The sequence below is a fragment of the Mycteria americana genome, chromosome 9, assembly GCF_035582795.1.
Source record: "Mycteria americana isolate JAX WOST 10 ecotype Jacksonville Zoo and Gardens chromosome 9, USCA_MyAme_1.0, whole genome shotgun sequence".
NCBI lineage: Eukaryota > Metazoa > Chordata > Aves > Ciconiiformes > Ciconiidae > Mycteria > Mycteria americana.
The window spans coordinates 25,902,299-25,920,314 of NC_134373.1; the positions used below are offsets into that span (position 1 = coordinate 25,902,299).

An 18,016-nucleotide genomic window follows, 5' to 3' on the forward strand; every position below is an offset into this window, starting at 1 on the left:
ACACCGGGCTCCGAAAGGCTCTTTACTGTGTGGCCGTGGCCTCAGCAGCATTTGGCACATTTACAAAAGAGACTGAAAAGGGGGACGGCGGCATGGCGCTGCGGGGACAGGGTCGCCTGGCAGAAACATGCAGTTCCCGGGGCAGCGAGGCTGGCCGGGCTGGGCTGGGGGGGGGCTCCCAAAGCAGGGGGGCACCCCGGTCCAGTCTCACCGCCATCCTGCCTGCCTGGCTGTGGGGGAAGTCCTGGCTCACTCCGTAATAAATTAATACAAATCACAGCAAGAGAAATATATACAAGGCGGGAGCCTCTGCCCGCAGCGGTGCTCTGGGCAGGGGCTCCTGCCCTGCCCTGCCCAGGCCGGAGGCTCGGCCCGACCCCAGGGTCCCCCTGGCCACTATAAAATCCAGTCGCCAGCAAAACAGCGATGGCCTCTGACGCCACGGGGGTCCCCGTGTCCCTGAGGCAGAACCAGCCTCTGCCTGAAGGCTGGATCCAGTGTCCTGTCTCCCATCAAAACATTTTGAGGGGGTGCACACGGCATCACCCGAGGGCAGCATCCTCACGGGAACCGCCTGGCCCTGGCAGCCTCTGCCCCAGGACCACCCCGGTCCAGCTCGGGAAAAGGGGGGGAGGCAAGCCGCTCTGGGGTCAGGAGGGTGTCTAGGGCAGGGGGACCTTCTGAGGAGGCAGGTTTTGGGAAGCACTGCCTGGGAGCTGCTCTCGGGGCCAGGATGGGATGGGGCACACATGCTCGGGGGAGGCCCTGGCGGGGCAAGGGCTGGGGGACCTGCTCTTTGAGGAAGAGACGTGGGGCACAGGCACTTGGGGAGTTGCTGGGGTGGGTGCGATGGGGTGGGGGCAGGCGCGGGGAGCTGCTCTCAGGGAAGGGGGGCTCAAACATGGGGAGGGAGATGTTGGGATGCAGGATGAGCGTGCCTGGGCCATGGGGAAACACGCAGCAGTAGGGGCTCAGGGACCCCCCCAGCAGAGCCGCTCGCACCACACGTCCGTAGGTGCTGGTGTCCCCAGTCCTTGGGCTGAGTCTCTGCCGGAGGGTTCCCCCAGCACCTCCGGGCCCCGCAGGCAGCCAGGGCTCGCCCAGCCAAGTCCCACGCGTCCCCGGGAAGGGTCTCCATCCGCAGCCCCGAGGCACGCGTGGCTGCCCGGGGCCGAGGGCACAGCCCCGCCTGTCCCAGGGGGTCTTTCGGAGCAGGCTGGGGTGCTGGTGTTGCTTGAGGTCACTGGGTTGGCTTATACCCGCACGGCGGGGCCGGAGCCCGTGGTGAGGGGCACGGTGGAGCTGCAGTCATAGTCCAGGTCCACCACGGCGTGGGAGCTGGCGATGAGGCTGTTCAGGGACGGCCCCGTCTGCCGCTCTCGGAAACTCTGGATGTAGCTCTGCTCAAGAGAGGGGGGACAGAAAGTGAGGGAGGCTCTTCTCCTGGCCCACTGCATCCCACCCCCCCCTAAGCTCTGCAGCAGCCCCCCAGAACCTGCCCGGTGCAATCCCACCCACCCCAGCACTCGAGCCCCCCGGGGGCTGGCTGCAACAGGGTGCACAGCCCTGTACCTTCCCTGGGCGCACGCTTCGCACCTTGCCCACCGCCTGCTTCTACTGTGGCCGCAGTGCTTTTGGCCACCAGTTTACATTTGCTTACAAAGGCTGAAGTGCTCCGTGGTGGGCACGTCCCAGCTCAGCCCCTCCTGAGCTGCCTGGTCCCTGGGATGCCCCAGCCTCGTCCCTCGAGGAGCTCGGATGCTGGCTGGCACCCAGGCACCTCTCCCCTCTACGTGCCCCAGCCCACCCACATGGAGAAGGAAGGGCCACAGAGGCCGGGGGAGATCTCTACCCTGGGCGCGGGACTCACGGGGGAGAGCACGTCCCCATCGAAGCGGCGCACGGGGTTGGGCTTGCGGCGGTAGGCAGGCTCAGGCGGGTGGGCTTTGTGCTGGTGGGGCGGCGGGTGGTGGGGTCTCCGCTTCTTCTTCTTCTCCTTTCGGTCCTCCCGCTGCTTGATGCGCATCAGCTGCACACGGCGCTGCTGCCGGCTGATGATCACTGAGGGGCAGAGGGGCCTGTGAGTACCAGGGAGCACCCCAAAATCCTCCCCGCACCCAAACCAGTCCCGGCTTTGCACACCCAGGCCTCCCCTTGCCACGCCATGTCCCTGCAGAGTCCTAAACCCCTATCTATGCAGGCAAACCAGGTGCTGGGAACCCCCACCCCGGCACCCCAGCTCCCGCACCCACCCCATGCCACGTCCATCTCCTCCAGCGCCCACGCACCTTCGGTGTGGGAGTAGCCCTCGGCCGTGACCTTCCACTGGACCAGGACACCCAGCGTGGTGAGGAGTGGCCAGACGCCCAGGATGACCCAGCTGTACCAGCACACGGGGCGAGCGGGGGCCACCTTGATGCGCTCATAAATGTACTGCACCAGGAGGAAGAGCTCGATGAAGTAGTCGACGGTGACGGTCATGATGGCGCTGCCGAAGACGGCGGTGGAGAGGGTGGTGAAGAAGCGCTGCCACTGCAGGGTGAGGACGGCGAAGAGCATCCCCACGCCCAGGAGCAGCGCAATGGGGATCCACACCGTCGGCGGGTGGTAGAACTGCTCCATCACCACCAGCGTGGCCACCGCCAGCAGCAGCCCCAGGAGCAGCCCCACCATGAAGAGGCCAACGCTGCGCACCAGCATGGTGACCAGCCCACACAGGACCCCGATGCCCAGCCCGATGCCCACCGACGCCTCCACGCTCAGCTGCGTGTCCAGCACCCGCTCCTTGTAGCACAGCATGAAGATGATGATGGAGCCGAACATCAGCCCCGTCAGGAACATGACGGCCTTGAAGCAGCGGTAGCCTGTGGAGAGACCACCACAGTCAGGGGGTGGATGGCCAGCAACCCCCCCAGCTCCCCCCTGCCCTTCTCCCCGCTTTCCCCTCCAGCCGCCAGGCTGGCCGGGCTCACCAAAGAAGCAATAGATGATGCCGAAGAGGCAGCACATGGCGCATACCACCGAGGGCACCACCTGGTAGCGACGCTCGATTTCCTGCTGGCAGCTGTGCCCCCACTCCTGGCCCGGCTCGTGCGGCAGCAGCTTGAACCGCAGCGTCTGCACAGTTGCAGTCATGGCTCTGGGGACTCCCGGGAGAGGCATCAAAATCTCCACTCCTGCCCCATGGCTCGCCGGCAAAGCTGCTCCCCGGCACCCACCCCAGCTGGTGAGAGAGAGAGAAGGGGGATGGAGGCACCGCTGGCACACACCCGACGGCAATGCCCACCACTTGGCACCCAGCTGCCGAAAAACCCGCTCCGGCCCCTCACTACGCAGACGGGAAGGAAGGGAACGGGGGAACAGCCCGATCCACGCGGGGGACAGACCGTCACCCAGAGGGTGGCTGCAGGGATGCGTTGTCCCCAGTGAGCCCGTCCGCACACCCGGGGAGCTTCGCTGCTGGGACACGGCACTTTATAATTTGTCTGCAGCTTCAATTTCCTGCCCCTGGCTCTCTGGCACCCTTTCCCTGCTCGATTAAAGGGAGACTTCCACTACCTGGTATTTTCTGCCTGTGAAGTAATTATGCTCGGTAATTAAGTCACCCCTCAGTCTTCTATTTTTATAGGCTAAACAGATTGAGCTCTTAAAGCTTGTACTCCAAGGCATTTTCTCCAATCCTCTAATCATATTTCTGGCTATTTTTCATCCCTGCTCCAGCTCCTAGCGTCCTTGTAAAAACAAAGCAGGCCCCCGTGCTGGATCCAGCCATCCCACGCCGACCCATGGGGCCGGAGGGGGACCGGCCCTGGCTGGCACTGCCCCTTACCCGAGGGCTCACCGGTAATGCCGTGGCCGCGCCGGGACGCCGAGCAGGCGGTCGCCAGGCCCCCGCAGTGCCTACGCAGACGGAGGGGTCATAATCCCCCACAAAGACTGATCCAGCTCCAGCTTAAACCTAATTACAGCGGCCGTCTGTCCGCTCCCACCTGGAGCCGGTTCCAGCACCCCTTTGCTCCCCTGGCGCCTTCCCGGGCTCAGTTGGTTTAGGACGGGTTTATTGTCACCTGTTGTCCCCATGCCAGCGCCAGTCCTTCCAAGTGCCACGTCAAAGCAGCCGGCTCAGGACGGCTCGCAAAACCAGAGCACCGGGAAGGGGCAGGGAGAGGCTGCAGTCATGCCTCTCTATTGCCCGGCACCTCGCTGCTGCCCGGGCCGGGCTCCAGCGGCACCGCTTCCCCCGCCGCCGGCCTCCTCCCTCTCTCCCTCCCTCCCTCCAGCTGGGGAGGGCAACACCAGCCAGGGCAAATCCCCCCGGGGAAGCCGAGCGTTGTGCCTAATCCCGGGGAAGCAGGCGGGCGGGGAGCCGGCAGCTGAGCACTGGGCCCCCGCCCGAGCCCCCGGGGGGATGCGGAGCAGGATTGGACTTTAACCGCGGAGCCCGGGAGCAACGCGCCGGCCCCGGCTGCCCCGGCGGGGCCGGGCGATGCCGTGTGGGGTGAAAGCGGGGCTCTGTGCCCCGGGGGCCGGCGACGGGGCCCGGCCCGGCCGGCAGAGCGCGGGAGGGCAGCGAGGTGCCGCTCCCTGCCCCTCAGCCCACGCCAGGCCGGGGCCCGGCAGCGGGGAAGGCTCGCCTGGGAAAACTCGTCTCCGGGAGGGTTGCAGGCAGGGTTGCAGGCAGCGTCGCAGGCAGCTCCCGGCGCCCATTGGCGCGGGCACTGTTGCTAGGGGAGCCCAGCGCCTGCTCATTGGCGCCGGGACTTACCCACCTGCTGCCGCCCTCCCTCCCCGCCGCCCCGGGCTCCCCACCGCGGCCTGCCCCGGGCCCCGGGCCCCCCGCCCTCCCCTCCCCTCCCCTCCCCTTCCCTTCCCTCCTCTCCCCTCCTCTCCCCTCCCCTCCCCGCCCCCTAGGGCACAGCGTGGCGGGGGCCCGGGGGCAGCGCTCGGGGCTCGGCTCGGCCCGGCCCGGCCCGGTCCCGCCGCACCGCCCCCCCCGCGCCGCCCCGGGCCGGCGGGGCGGGCGCGGCGTTGCTAAGCGACGGCCGCAAGGGCCGCCGGGGCGCGGGGCCGCTCCGCCCCTCTCTTTGTTCGGGGCGGGGGTCCCGGGGGCGCCCCGCCGGGCCCCGCACGCCCATCCCGGGCACCGCGCTCTACTCCGGCGGGCGGGCGGGCGGGAGCCGGGTGCCCGAGCCCTTCCCCCGCGGGCCGCGGCGCGGCCCCGGCCTGCGGGACCCCCACGTGCTGCCCCCACCCCCTGCGGCCCCGCCCCGCCCCGCCCCGCCCGCTCCCACCTGCGCTCCCGGCCCCGCAGCGGCAGCGGCCCCGCGGCGCCCGGCGCTCCCGGCCCCGGCCCCGGCCCCCGCGCATGCTGGCGGCGCGGGCCGCCGCGCGGTGCTGAGCGGACAGCTCCGCCTGACGTCACCGCGCCGCGTCACCGCGCCGGTAGGGGGGCGGGGCCGGATGGGGGGCGGGGTCTGCCCGGGGAGGGGGCGGGGCCTCGCCGGGGCGGGGCCTGCACCGGGCGCGGCGCGCGTCGGGCTGTGCGGCGGCACGTGCGCTGTGGTGCGCACCGGCGCGCGCAGCGGGGCGCGCAGCAGGGCGGCGTGGCGAGCAGCGGCCCGCGCGGCCGGCAGCCCGAACGAGCCCGGCGCGCCGCGTGGCGCAGCGTGCACCGGGCCGCGCTGCGCGGGAGGTGCGCTCGGCGTGCGGCGGCTGCGGGGCCGCAGGCCCCCGGGCACGGTGCACAGGGGAGGGAGCGGTACGGCGCGCAGGGCGGGCGTGCGGGGGCGCGGGCGTGAGGACCGCAGGAGCGCCTCGCGTCGGGCGCGCACGGGGCCGTGCTGCCGGTGCACGCCCGACGGAGCGTGCGGAAGGCCGCGGACTTCGCAAGGGGCCTGTGCCGGGGCCACGGGGACCGCAGCGCCCGCGTTCGGGGGGGGCAGACGCGCACGCAGGGGGAACCTACAGAGCTGCCCACCCGTCCCCCTGCGAGCCACCGGGAGATGCAGGCGCGGCGGGTAGGTGGGAGGACGCGGCCCTCTGCAGAGCTCTCTGGAGCTGGCACCTCCCGGTTGCGGCGCCCGGAGACCCCCCGGGAAATCCTGGCAGGGAGAAGTCTCTTGGCAGCAGCGGCCGCTCCCCTGGCAGCCCCTTCCAGCCCCACGCCAACGCCGGGGAGACAAAGGCGGGAGCTGCAGCTGGCGGGGGGCTGCGAAGGGGCTGCCGGAGGAACGGCGCTGTGCCTGCCGGCTGCTTCCCCCGCAGGAACTCCTGGGGCCGCGCGCGGGGGCCCCGGGCTCGGCCACTGCCCCGGCAAGCCCCAGGGAGGTGATTGCCCACAGCTTCATCTCCGTGCGGTTTTCCTGAGCTCAGAGTCTTGTTTCTGAAAACTTTGGTACTTTTCTCCAATCTGCACCTCTATCGAGGACAAGCTCAGATCAACAGGGTCATTTCAGAATGAAACCTCTCATGGCAGGCATGTAAAATCATCTGGGTTTGTATAAGGTGACCAATATTGAATATTCCAATCTGCAAAGGAAATCAAATACATCTATTTCTAACACGTTTCTCTGTGTACGGAAAACAGGCGAGTTTGGTTGTTTATGATCACGCCTGCTTTTTGGCCTTTGTTCCTGGAAAATCTCTGCTCATTTCTTACTTCTGCATCTTTTCCCTTCTGGCATCTTCTCTTCCCATCGCGTTCCCTCTGTTTCCAGTTTTTATATGTTCTTCATTAAACTGCCGTCCACGTGACCGCCTTTGCCTATTGCTTGTCTTGGCCTATTCAGGAGAAAAAGGCCTATGAAAACGAGCCGAGCTTGGATGATGGTCCTGTATCTCGGGGCGGGGGGGATGCTGCCAACTGCTTCCTGATGAAAACAGGCCGCTTTGTTCCAGAAAATGAAAGAAACCCTGGAGCGGAGCAGGCTCCCGCCTGGCCTCCGTGCCTGCCATGCTCTGCGGCCGCCGGCGCTCCCCGGGGCCCGCAGGATGTATTTCATGGGGAGGGTGGGATGGGCTCCCCACCAGCCACGGTAAATCCAGGGGCACTTGAGGGCCCTGATGGCTGCGAGGCTGCCGGAAGCGGAGCCACGGGCTGGGACGGGCAGGTCCTCCTCCTTGTCCTTATTCAGTAATGCCTGGCGCCGAGCGGACATGTAGGGCCTTGCAGCTTCTGGGTGGGATCATTCCCGCGCCGGAGGCTCCGTGTGTGCGGCAAACTCTGCCCCGAGCCGGTTCCTCCAGCTCGCTCTGCCCGGGAGCTCTTTCTGGCAGCCGGCAGGACGGTGGCTCTGTGCTGCAGGCAGCTCGTAGTGGGATGGTGACCCTGTCCCAGCTGGAGGAGCCCACCTCTTTGGTCCCGTTTTGACTGGCAGCCACTGAGGGTCCCTGGTGCTGCCGTGGGATCTCCTGCTGCTCTGCCCACCCTCCTCCTGCCCCGGGACGGTTTGCTGCTCTGCGCCCAAAGGTCTTCCAGCCGCCGCTTGCCCTCCTGCACGCCTGCTCCCCAGACCCCGGCGTGCCCGGCTGCCTTCTGCAGCCCACGGTCCGTGCTTTGCTGCCGCTGGCCTCAGACCCATCCACCCCACCCACCCGTGACCACCGGTCACCTCCTGGGGAAGCCCGGGTCGAGTCCAGCGCCGCTGCCCACGCTTTCTGGAAGCCCCCGGGCAGCGATTTGAGAAGGGGAACAGGCGCTTCAGGACCACCACGAATTCACCCGCGTGGTGGGTTGGGCTGTCCCAGGGAGGGGACGCAGCGGCTGCGCCCGGCCGGCCCCGCGGCGTCCCCCCAGCCCCGGCAGCAAAGGGCCGGCTGTGCCCCAGCCCCGCGGCACCGGCCCGGGCAAATCCGCCCCTAAGCCGGCTCAGGCGCCATGTCCCGGCGCCAGCCGCGCCGCGGCCCGGGCAGCCGTGCTTTCTGAGCCGGCGGGCGCTTTCCGAGGGGGCAGCCGGGGCCGGGGCGCTGCCCTGCCGCCCCAGCGCGCCGGCTGCCGCGGGCGAACGCCGTGGCCCGGCCGGTGCCGGGTACCGGGCCCCGGGCAGCCCCGCAGCGCCTCCGGGGCTGGGAGGGGCGGCCGGGGGCTGCGGGGGGGTGGGGGTGGGGGTCGGCCGCGCCGTCTCCTGGCAACGTCGCCCCGCCCCCACGCCGCCCCCTGCTCCCCCCCACTCCTCCCCGCGCCGCCCCGTGACGCGCCGGAGGGAGCGCAGCCCATTGGCCGGGGCGGGCGGCCCGCGGTGACGCGCGGCGGGGCGGGGCCAGGGGGTGACACGTCGGACGGCGGCGCCGCCAGCGGGAGCGGCAGCCGGAGCCGCCCCCGGTCCCGTCCCGGCCATGCGGCTGTCGCTGGTGCTGTCGGTGCTGCGGCCCGCCGGGCCGGTGGCCATCGGCGTCTCGCTGGGCTTCACCCTCAGCCTGCTCAGCGTCACCTGGGTGGAGGAGCCCTGCGGGCCGCCGCCGCGCCCCGCCGCCCGCCCGCGCCCCGACGGCGGCCCCGCGCCGCCCCCCGGCCCCGGCAACGCCAACGGCAACGCGGCGCGCAGGCCCAACGCCGTGCCCGCCGGGCTGGGCGCCGACAGCTGGGAGCCCCGCGTCGTGCCCTACCGCCCGCCCAGCCCCGGCAGGGCCGCCAAGAAGGCCGTCAGGTGCGGGGGGCCGGGACGGACGCGGGGGGCCGGGGCGGGGGGAGCGGGGCACCGGCGGAGGAAGGGCCGCCGCGCTAACCGGGCTGTAGGTGGGAGTAGCTGCGGCCGAGCCCTGGCGTGCCCGGGCGTGGGCGTGAGTCTGCCAGGCCGGTGCGGGGCGGCTGCCTGCCTGCCTGCGGCTGCCTGCCCGCCCCTGCCTGCTGGGCGGGTGCTGGGGGCTTTACAGGTGACCCGAGAGTGCGCTTCCCCCCGCAGCCACCCAGGGCCGCAGCCGGATTTTTCTCGCTGCAAGCGCCTTTCCCTGCCGCTTCCCTTCCTCCCCTTCGCCCCCCCTTCTCCTTACCCCCCCTGCCCCTGCCTGCCGCGGCAGCGCCCGGAAGAGCCTTGTGCCGCGCTGCTGCCTGCCGGGCAAAGTTTGCCTGCTGCAGCACGTGCTGCCGGGCTCCCTGCCCTGCCCTCCCCTGCCCTGCCCTGCCCCGCCCCGGCAGGGCCTCCTCCCGCGGTGGCACGTCCCCACCCAGCGCTGCAAACTGCAGCTCTGGTCCGGGGCCGGCTGCGGCCCGTGCCGGTGGCCCCGGGATGACAGGGAGCAGGCAGTGAAAGGGCCTCCTTGTCCCGGCGAGGCGGTGGGCGGATGGAGGGGGCTGAATGGGGCCAGTGTGTGCCAGGCGGCGGCTGGGGGCCGGGGGGGGGTCGCTTCCTGCCGCTGGGAGAATTAACCCTGAAGGTCACTGCGTGAGCGGGGCGGCTGGGGGCCGTGGCGGGGAGGGGGACGCAGCTGGCTCCGTGCTGGCGTTGGCCACCCCAGCGGGGGCCTGGCTTCCCTGGGGGGGGCAGCACGGGCTCGCCTGCCTGCTCGGGAGCAGCGTGTCTGGCAGGGGCGGCGGGAAGGTGCTTCCCAGCTCGGCCGTCCTGGCTGGGGCTGGCAGCATGGTGGGGTGCCTGTCCCTGCTAGAGCTGGGGTGTGCAGCCCTGTTTCCCTCTTTTAGCTGTGGTCAGCCTTTTGCGAGCCTCTGGTTTGAGCCGGGCTGGCCGGCTCGTGGGAAGGGAGGGTCCCCTGTGGTCTCAGGCTGGGGGGGACCTCAGCAGAGTGCTCTGCGGTGCCGCTGTCCTAGGCACAGCGGCAGCCGGTGCCATTGAGATGATGTCTTGTGCATGTGGTTGAAGCCTGGGAACAGTTCCTGCAGAGGAACTGAGGTCGTCGGTGCCATTGGGGGGGACGGGGAGGGTGCAGGCCGAGGTGGGGTGCAGTGCCCCGGGGCCAGATGTTCTCTCCCTTTTGCAGGACTCGGTACATCAGCACAGAGCTGGGGATGCGGCAGCGGCTCTTTGTGGGTGTGCTGACCTCCAAGAGCACGCTGAACACGCTGGGGGTGGCTGTCAACCGCACGCTAGCCCACCGCCTGGAGCGCCTGGTGTACTTCACGGGCACGCGGGGCCGCAAGGTGCCCCATGGCATGACGGTGGTGACGCATAGCGACGAGCGGCCCATCTGGAACATGTACCAGACCATCAGATACCTTCTGGACCACTACGTGAATGACTTCGACTGGTTCTTCCTGGTGCAGGACGATACCTACACGGAGGCGCACCGCATCAGCCGCCTGGTCGCCCACCTCAGCATCGACACCCACCTCTACCTGGGTCGCCCCGAGGAATTCATCGGCGGGGACACCGAGGGACGCTACTGCTACGGGGGTTTTGGCTACCTGCTGTCCCGCAGCCTCCTCCTGCTCCTGCAGCAGCACCTGGAGAGCTGCCGCAATGACATCCTCAGTGCCCGGCCCGACGAGTGGCTGGGCCGCTGCATCATTGACTACACGGCCGTCAACTGTGCCGAGGAGCACGAGGTAGGTCCTGCGGCGGAGATGGCCTCCAGGAGCCTGATCCTGGCCCAGTGTGTTTCCCTGCCTCATCAGGGGCTTCTAGGGCCTGGGGGACCAGTCTTTGCACCCTGTTGTCCTTTGAGCTTGCTGTGCTGGCAGCTAGTGGGGTGGGAGCACGGATAGGGGCCGGCCGTGACCTGTCTCCCCTGGCTCGCACAGGGCCTGCGTTACCACTACTTCGAGCTGGGGAAGAACGTGGACCCAGAGCGGGAGACCGACCTCCGTTTCCAGAGCGCTTTCACTGTCCATCCCGTGCTGGATCCCCTTCAGATGTACCGGCTGCACAAGTACTTTGCAGAGGTGGAGCTGGAGAGGACATACCAGGAGATCCAGCAGCTCCAGGTGACACACTGGCTTGGCTGGGAGGGTCTGGGCTCTTCCTGTCATCCCTGTGGGCTTTCTGGTCGCTCTGTGTCACCCCTCCACTCTAATATGAGGCTTTCTCACCTGAACCTGCTGTGGATGGGATCAGCTGAGCCCGTGTGGCTGCAGGGGCAGTGGTGCTGGCTGAAGAGCAGCTTTGGACCCGGATGGGTCCTGGAGCTGTGGTGGTGGTTCAGGGTGATGGAGCTGGCAGGGTGCTGAGGTCCACCAGCAAAGGCTGGGCAGGGTGGGAGAGGGCGCGGATTCTGCCAATGGAGGTGGTGTGCCATATTCGGGGTGCTGCTCAGAGGAAACCCGAGGTGCTGGACAGAAGTCGGGCTGAAAGCAGAGTTGTTCTGGCACTGCTCTTTGAGCCAGGAGTGGCTGATCTCTGAGGACCAGGAATCAGCTTGCCTGCAGCCAGAGCTGGAAGGTCTACCTGCGCCCGCCTTGGCTCTCACTCCTCCATGTCTCCTCTTGCAGCTGGAGATCCAGAACGCCAGCAGCCTGTCTGCCGACGGGGACCACGGTGCCACGTGGCCCATTGGCATCCCACCCCCCTTCCAGCCCAAAACCCGCTTCGAGGTGCTGCGCTGGGACTACTTCACAGAGGAGCAGGTCTACGCCTGTGTGGACGGCTCCCCCAAGTGTGAGCTGCGTGGTGCAGACCTGGCAGATGTGGCCGACGTGGTGGCCACGGCCATGGAGGAGCTGAACCGCAAGTACCAGCCAGTGCTCCACGTCCGCAAGCAGCAGCTGGTGAACGGGTACCGGCGCTTTGACCCCACGCGCGGCATGGAGTACACGCTGGACCTCCAGGTGGAGGTGGTCACCCAGAAGGGGCACAGCCGCTCCATCACCAAGCGTGTGCACCTGGTGCGGCCCCTCAGCGAGGTGGAGATCATCCCCATGCCCTACGTGACGGAGGCCAGCCGCATCAATGTCATCCTGCCACTGACGGCCCACGACCGGGACCACGCTGCCCACTTTTTGGAAGCTTATGCGGCGGCCGCCTTTGAGACCAGTGAGAATGCAGTGCTCACCTTCCTCTTCATCTATGACCCCTTCGAGGCCCAGCAGGTCACCCAGAATGACATCTTTGCCCCCGTGAAGGCCCAGATCACCGAGTATGAGCGCAAATATGCAGAGGTGAAGATCCCATGGATCAGCGTTAAGACAGATGCACCCTCCCAAATCAAGGTCATGGACATCATCTCCAAGAAGCATCCCGTGGACACGCTTTTCTTTGTGGCCGGTGTGGGGACAGAGGTCACCGTTGACTTCCTGAACCGCTGCCGGATGAACACCATCAACAACTGGCAAGTCTTCTTCCCCATCCACTTCCAGGGCTACAACCCTGCCATCGCTTACCACAACCAGGTGCCACCCACCACGCTGGACCTTCTGCGGGATGCAGGGCGCTTCGACCGCGATGTCTTCCATGAAGCCTGCTTCTACAACGCCGACTACATGGCAGCACGCACCCGCATGGCGGGTGACGTGCAGGAGAATGAGGACATCCTAGAGACCCTGGACATCTACGACATGTTCATCAAGTACTCCAACCTCCACGTCTTCCGGGCTGTGGAGCCCGCCCTGCTGCAGCACTACCGGCACCAGGCCTGCAACCCCCGGCTCAGCGAGGAGATCTATCACCGCTGCATGCAGAGCAGCCTGGAGGGCGTAGGCTCTCGCTCCCAGCTGGCCATGGTGCTTTTCGAGCAGGAGCAGGGGAACAGCACCTGAACGCTGGGGCGCAGAGGGGCTGGCCCGGCCCTGCCTGCCTGCCCACCCCACCTCTTCTGCTGCCCAAATCTGTCTTCCGGACCCTCCTGGTGGCTGCAGGGATTGCTGGTGCCCGAGCTCGTGACTTGCCCCGCTGGGGCCGCCTGGGCCGGGGTCTGTCAGCCTGGGGTGCCTGGGTCTTTCTGGAGTGGCCGTGGCTGTGCAGACCCCGGGACGAGGTGGGGTCAGAGTTGCCAAGCTGCAAGCCAGAATGCCCAGCTCCTCGCCCTAGAGCTGCTGGCTGCTGGCCCCATCCCTCCATCCTGGCCCCACTGCCCAGCAGGGAGGCGATGGGCTGCCCTGTCCCTTGCTGTCCCCCCTCAATCGGGGAACACAGAGCCCAAGGCCCCCCTGCTGCGGGGCCGTGACTGCCACGGGGCTGGGGGTGATCCCCTGCGGCTCCCCCAGAGCCCCGGGACAGGGTTGTGCGCCTCGCTCCTTCGGAGCATCAGCCCAGTCATGCAGGGAGGGCTGTGTCCCTGCGCCCACCACGGGCTTGGACAGTGGGATGGGACATGTCCCATCCCAAAAGAGCAATAAGGAGGTTGGTTTTGGGGTTTTGCCACTTGGCAATGAGCTGGAGCACTCCCAGCTGGTCGGGGTGGGGGAGTCCTGGTCCCCGGGGCCGGTGGGCACAGGGGGTGCTGGAGGGGAACCTGCTGTATTCACATACCATGAGCTGCTCCCCATGGGAACCGTGACCCAGGCCGCTTCGGCCTTCGCAGTATTGATAGGACGTCGGAGGTCGCAGCCCTCGGATGAGAGCCTCCTGACCCAGGTGGGAGCCCTCCCTGCCACGGGGCCACCCTTGGGAGCGGGGGACGCAGTGCCTGGCTTGGTGGGCACGGCAGAGGGTTTGGCTGCGCATCTCCTAAGGAGAAAGCGACTGAGGAGCCGCTCTCTGCTCCTGGTTTGTATTTAATAGTGGGGAGAGGAGGGGGGGGGGTGTGCGTTTACACTAATAAAACGGGAAGATGAATAAGTGGGTCTGGCTGATTCTTCCCCGGGACATCTCTGGGCGTCCTGTTGGGGGGTCTGTGTGGTGGTAGGTGCTGGCTGCATGTACAAAACGTGGCTGCAGCTGGCTGGACTGCTTCCTTGCAGGGATGCTGCTTTCCCTAAGCTGCCTGCAGCATCCTCTACCTGATCTGGGAGATGACTGCCTCTCCTGAGTGAGGCCACGGGGAGCCCATCGGCTTATGGACAGGCTGGTAGGTGCTAGGCCAAGCAGGCACTTGGAAATACCAGCTTGAACCCCTGGGGACTCACAGCAGGAGTCCTGCACCTCCACCCACGGTCCCTGGGGCTGTCCTGCTGTCACTGCCTGCAACCAGTCACTGGTGGTGCAGCAGGATGCTGGGCCCCTGCGTGCAGCGTGCTGAGCTCTGGGCAATGCCCTGTCTTTCCTGGTGCTGTAAATTTGTGGTCCCACTGATGAGGTTTCCAGCCCTCCTCAGCCCCGGCTGTGGGTGGAAAAGCACTGCGGTGAGGGGCTGGTGGAGCTGTGTGTGCTGCCACATGTGCTGTCCCCATAACAGCCTTCGTGGGCTGTACGTGAGTAAGGGGGGACCCCTGGCCCACGTTGGAGCAGAGGTCAGGTGCCCAAGGGGGTTAAGTTCTGCCCTGCAGCATCTGGGATCAGCTCCAAAGGAAGCTCCCGGGCCAGAAACTGCTTCCGAGCACTGTGTTGAATCATTACTGCTGGACTACTGGTGAATCATTACTCTCTGGGTTGGTTTCACCCTTTTTCAGGCTCTTTTGCATCTCGGGGCTTCTCAGCTTCTTGTGGTTTCCAGTTCCCTGCTGCCACGGTGCTGGGTCGAGCAGAGCACCACGGTCCTGCCGCAGACCGTCTCACCACCTTCAGCTCCGTTTCGCAGTATGAGGAGCAGGGGCTGTGTCCCCTGCCCGTGCTGCCTGCTCCAGGCATGATTTTCACGGCTCCGCGTGCTCTTCCCACCAGCCCTTTGGTCATCGCGTTTTACTTGTTCATGAAACGCATGTATCAAAGAGACATCCCCAAGAAAATTAACTGAACCTACTCGCTGTTAGTTTTCAAGGCTGTTAGTGCTCAGTGAAACTCATGGAAAGCCCCTGGGCTGCGTGGCGTGCCTTCCCCAAAGATATCTCATTCACATATTCCTGCTCCAGTCTTTGTATCCACGGTGTAGGAGCGTGTATGTTTAAATATAATTTTATTATATTTCAGATGATAACAGTTAGCTTGCTCTGAGTAGTTCTATTTTTGATCTTCCCCGAGCAGATCCTTAATTCCCTTTAAGTGCGAATCTGGGACAGAGGGAGTGAGGCGGATGCAGGTGCTTTACAGATATGTTTCTCCTCTGAAAAGCAGACCTAGGAGTCGGATGTGATTAGGTGTTAGAAGAGTATCCAAATGGTAATAAAGCAAACTGGCTTCAAATCAAGCTGCGAAAAGAAATGCTGAATTGTCATTTAATTGTCGCAAGATGGTCTAGATCGAGTTGCTCTTGTCTCCTCTTTGCTGCTTGCCCAGACGGTGTCAGAGCTATTTGCATACCTAACGCTCTGCACTATCAATGCCAACGAAGCCCCCGCTGCGCCAGTGCACCTACGAGCAAGTGACAGTCCCCAGGGCGCTCCCAGCACAGTTATTGCTCCCTTTTAAAAGGCAGCTGGCAGTGTTTGAAGCTGCTTTGGTGTTTGCCAAGTTATTTGCAGCATTGCAACGTGCTGAACCCCCTGTCTTGCCTGCGCAGGGCTGGCAGGTGCAGGCAGGGCGCCGGACCGGGACGGTGACACCCTTGAAAGAGGCAGGGAGGAGCGGCCGGGTGCTGACGTGGGCGGCTGAGCAGACAGGGACTTTCTGCAATCCCTGTTCAGGTTTGACCAGTACTTCCATACAACGTGCTGATTTTTGCACCGATGTGGTTGCAGAGGCAGAGCGGTGAAAGGGCAATTTTCCCCACGGGGCAGGAGAAAACGTGCCTGCTGCCCATAGACTTCTGCTTCCCTCGAGAAAATTTTCTAAAAGTGTTACTGGTTCACCACAGCCTTCGAGAAGAGCAGCGCAAGTTCCTCTTGGGGAGTTTTTTGGAAGAGGTTGTGAAGGGCTGGTTCAGAGCAAAGCACTCTGAAGCATGGGAGAGGCTGGCTCGGCACACCGGGGCTGGGCAGGCGCCTGCCTCCCCTCTCCTTCCTGCACCGCGGCAAGGAGAGGGACTTACATCGGGGAAAACCCACGCTGCTGCTCTGCTGTTCTTCCTCCCCCGATTTGTTCCCCCAGTGTGGTCATGCAGGCACCTCTCTGCAAATGCAGCGGTGAGCCTGCAAGCGGGGAAGGCAAAACCTGCTTCTCTAGCCCTGCTTGGGTCACTTCTGGCTGCGCTAAACCCCGCGGCAGAGTTACTTCAGCCCTGTCGATGTTAATCAGCTCAATAGCTGACCTTTGGGAGGATGTGGGAAGCGAGGCCGTGCCAGGAGAGGGCTGGAGGGCGAGGGGAAGCGCGGTGCCCTTTCGCCCCTGTGCTTTCGTTGGAAAGGGGCCAGTGGTGCCTCGCTGCCTGTCCCACAGGAGCGGCTCCGCCAGCTGCAGAGCAGGACCCAGCCCCGGCAAACATTTCCTCTTGGCCACAAGCAAAGGCTGGAGAAGCTGCGCTGCTTAAGGAGGAGCAGGCAGGCAGATGCCAGGCTTTGCCTGCGCCCAACGCCCCGGGTCACGGCCCAACGCGCTGCCGAGCCCCTCGGGAGGGTGCGGGGGGGCTTTGGCCAGGGGCTTTTTCTGGCCAAGCTCAGGGAAATCAGAGCCTTTCAATAAAGAGGGAAACAGCCGTTAGCTGTAAGCGCAGGCAGGGCTGCTGCCAGGGTGTGCCTGCCTGCAGGGGTTTCCCTGCTCGGGGGTGTCAGCGCACCCCGCTATGCCTGGGGATGTCCCCTCTGGGGACACACAGCCCCAGCGCAGGCAGACTGCAGGAGCCTGAAGCTCCAGGCTGGGGGGAGAGGCAGGGGGATTGGTGAGATTTTGCTTTTAATTGCCTTCTTGGTTTTCCCAGCCTGCTTGCCTGCTGTCAGGGACCGAGCGCTGGAAAGCGAGGGCTGCGTGTCCCCTGCCTGGCCCCACCGATGGGCACCACTGGTCCATTTTCCCACCAAGGGGGTCATGGGGAAACAGCCAGAAGCAAAGCAGCGAGCTTGGCACGCTCAGGTCGTCAGGAGATGCTGAGGGTCGCTCCTTTCTCCAGGTGTTGCCTGTCACTGCCAGCATCTCCGGGCAGGAGGCGGTGGGAAGGAGGTGATAGCAGCAAGGCCACGTGTCCCGTTGCACTCCAGGCCTCGCTTCCAGCTCCTCTGCTCCCAAGCTGGATGGTTTGTTTTCTTTGAAACGTGGCTTTTCCCTGGGAACAGCAGTAATTGCGGTGTGTGGCAGCGGAGGCACGGTGGGAAGTGCCTGAGGAGACGCCTCTCCCATGGGCAGAAGGGATCCTCGCTGGCTGCTCCATCCTAATGCCCCCTCCCCGGGGCTGGCACCACATCCCATGGGAGCTGAGTCTGCCAGGGTTGTCACCTCCACGGTGACAGGAGCCATCGCCAGCACAGCCGGTCCTGCTGCGGTCGGGTGCCTGGCTTTTGTCCAGAGGGCTGCGCTCATTAAAATTAAGGGCCTGTTTCACTATAGTGGGTCCCCTTCTAATTATGCTCCAGCTATTTCATGTGGCTCATTACAGGCGATTCAAGCAGCGCTGGGCTGGGCTGACATCGCTTTGCAGCCTGGCAAGCCTCAGGTGGCAGCGGCCCCATCCCTGGGGAGGACTGGTGGCCCTTGGATGGGCACAGCGTGGGAAGGGGCACCTGGGGGCCACAGCGCTGGTGTTTGGGGCTGGCCCTGGGGTGCTAAATCTGGGTCATCCCGCTGGTCCTCCTCAGCCCAGCACCATCTGCACCGGAACATCAGGCATGGCACAGGCAGGGGGGATGTGGGGGTCACCTCACCTGCCCATCCTGTTTGGAGGCGGTGGGAGACCCTCCAGGAGGTGTCACCTCCAGGTGCCACCGGGAAGTTGCCAAATTAAAGAACAGAGGCACTGACAACAACAGATAAAAATAACTTTACGTCAAATCTTCGCTAAGTCACTACAGGGTTCCCAGGACCTGTCCTGAGGCCGCTTTGCCGGCAGCCTCGGGGAGCTGAGATGGGCTGTCCACGAGGCTCAGCCTTTCCTTCGGCCATGCTTCAACTCCTGCTCCTCCAAAATCACCTTTATTTTCTCGTAGGCGTAGGATCTGGCTTTGCGAGGGTTTTTCTGGAAAGCCGCTTGCCAGAGCTGGGAGGTGAGGTGCCGGAGCAGCATCTCGGTGAGC

At 65.6% G+C, this 18,016-nt stretch overlaps 2 protein-coding genes across 4 annotated transcripts; one reads left to right on the forward strand and one right to left on the reverse strand.

Moving 5' to 3' along the window:
- Nucleotides 1–9: 9 nt before the first annotated feature.
- Nucleotides 10–5,401, reverse strand: TMEM198 (transmembrane protein 198). Of its 3 annotated transcripts, none has more exons than XM_075512004.1 (5): nucleotides 5,292–5,401; nucleotides 2,973–3,223; nucleotides 2,289–2,864; nucleotides 1,871–2,061; nucleotides 10–1,400 (listed from the first exon to the last, which is right to left on the reverse strand). In XM_075512004.1, exons 2-5 carry the CDS (start codon nucleotides 3,160–3,162, stop codon nucleotides 1,254–1,256), a joined length of 1,104 nt encoding a protein of 367 aa, XP_075368119.1. In that variant the 5' UTR covers nucleotides 3,163–3,223; nucleotides 5,292–5,401; the 3' UTR covers nucleotides 10–1,253. The 3 variants fall into 3 exon arrangements, with proteins under 3 accessions (XP_075368119.1, XP_075368117.1, XP_075368118.1); XM_075512002.1 differs by having other exon boundaries at nucleotides 1,853–2,061; XM_075512003.1 differs by lacking the exon at nucleotides 5,292–5,401 and adding an exon at nucleotides 3,842–4,438 and having other exon boundaries at nucleotides 1,853–2,061.
- Nucleotides 5,402–8,250: 2,849 nt separating this feature from the next.
- Nucleotides 8,251–15,093, forward strand: CHPF (chondroitin polymerizing factor). Its single transcript, XM_075511514.1, has 4 exons — nucleotides 8,251–8,645; nucleotides 9,931–10,495; nucleotides 10,691–10,873; nucleotides 11,378–15,093. Exons 1-4 carry the CDS (start codon nucleotides 8,335–8,337, stop codon nucleotides 12,638–12,640), a joined length of 2,322 nt encoding a protein of 773 aa, XP_075367629.1. The 5' UTR covers nucleotides 8,251–8,334; the 3' UTR covers nucleotides 12,641–15,093.
- The last annotated feature ends 2,923 nt before the right edge of the window (nucleotides 15,094–18,016 follow it).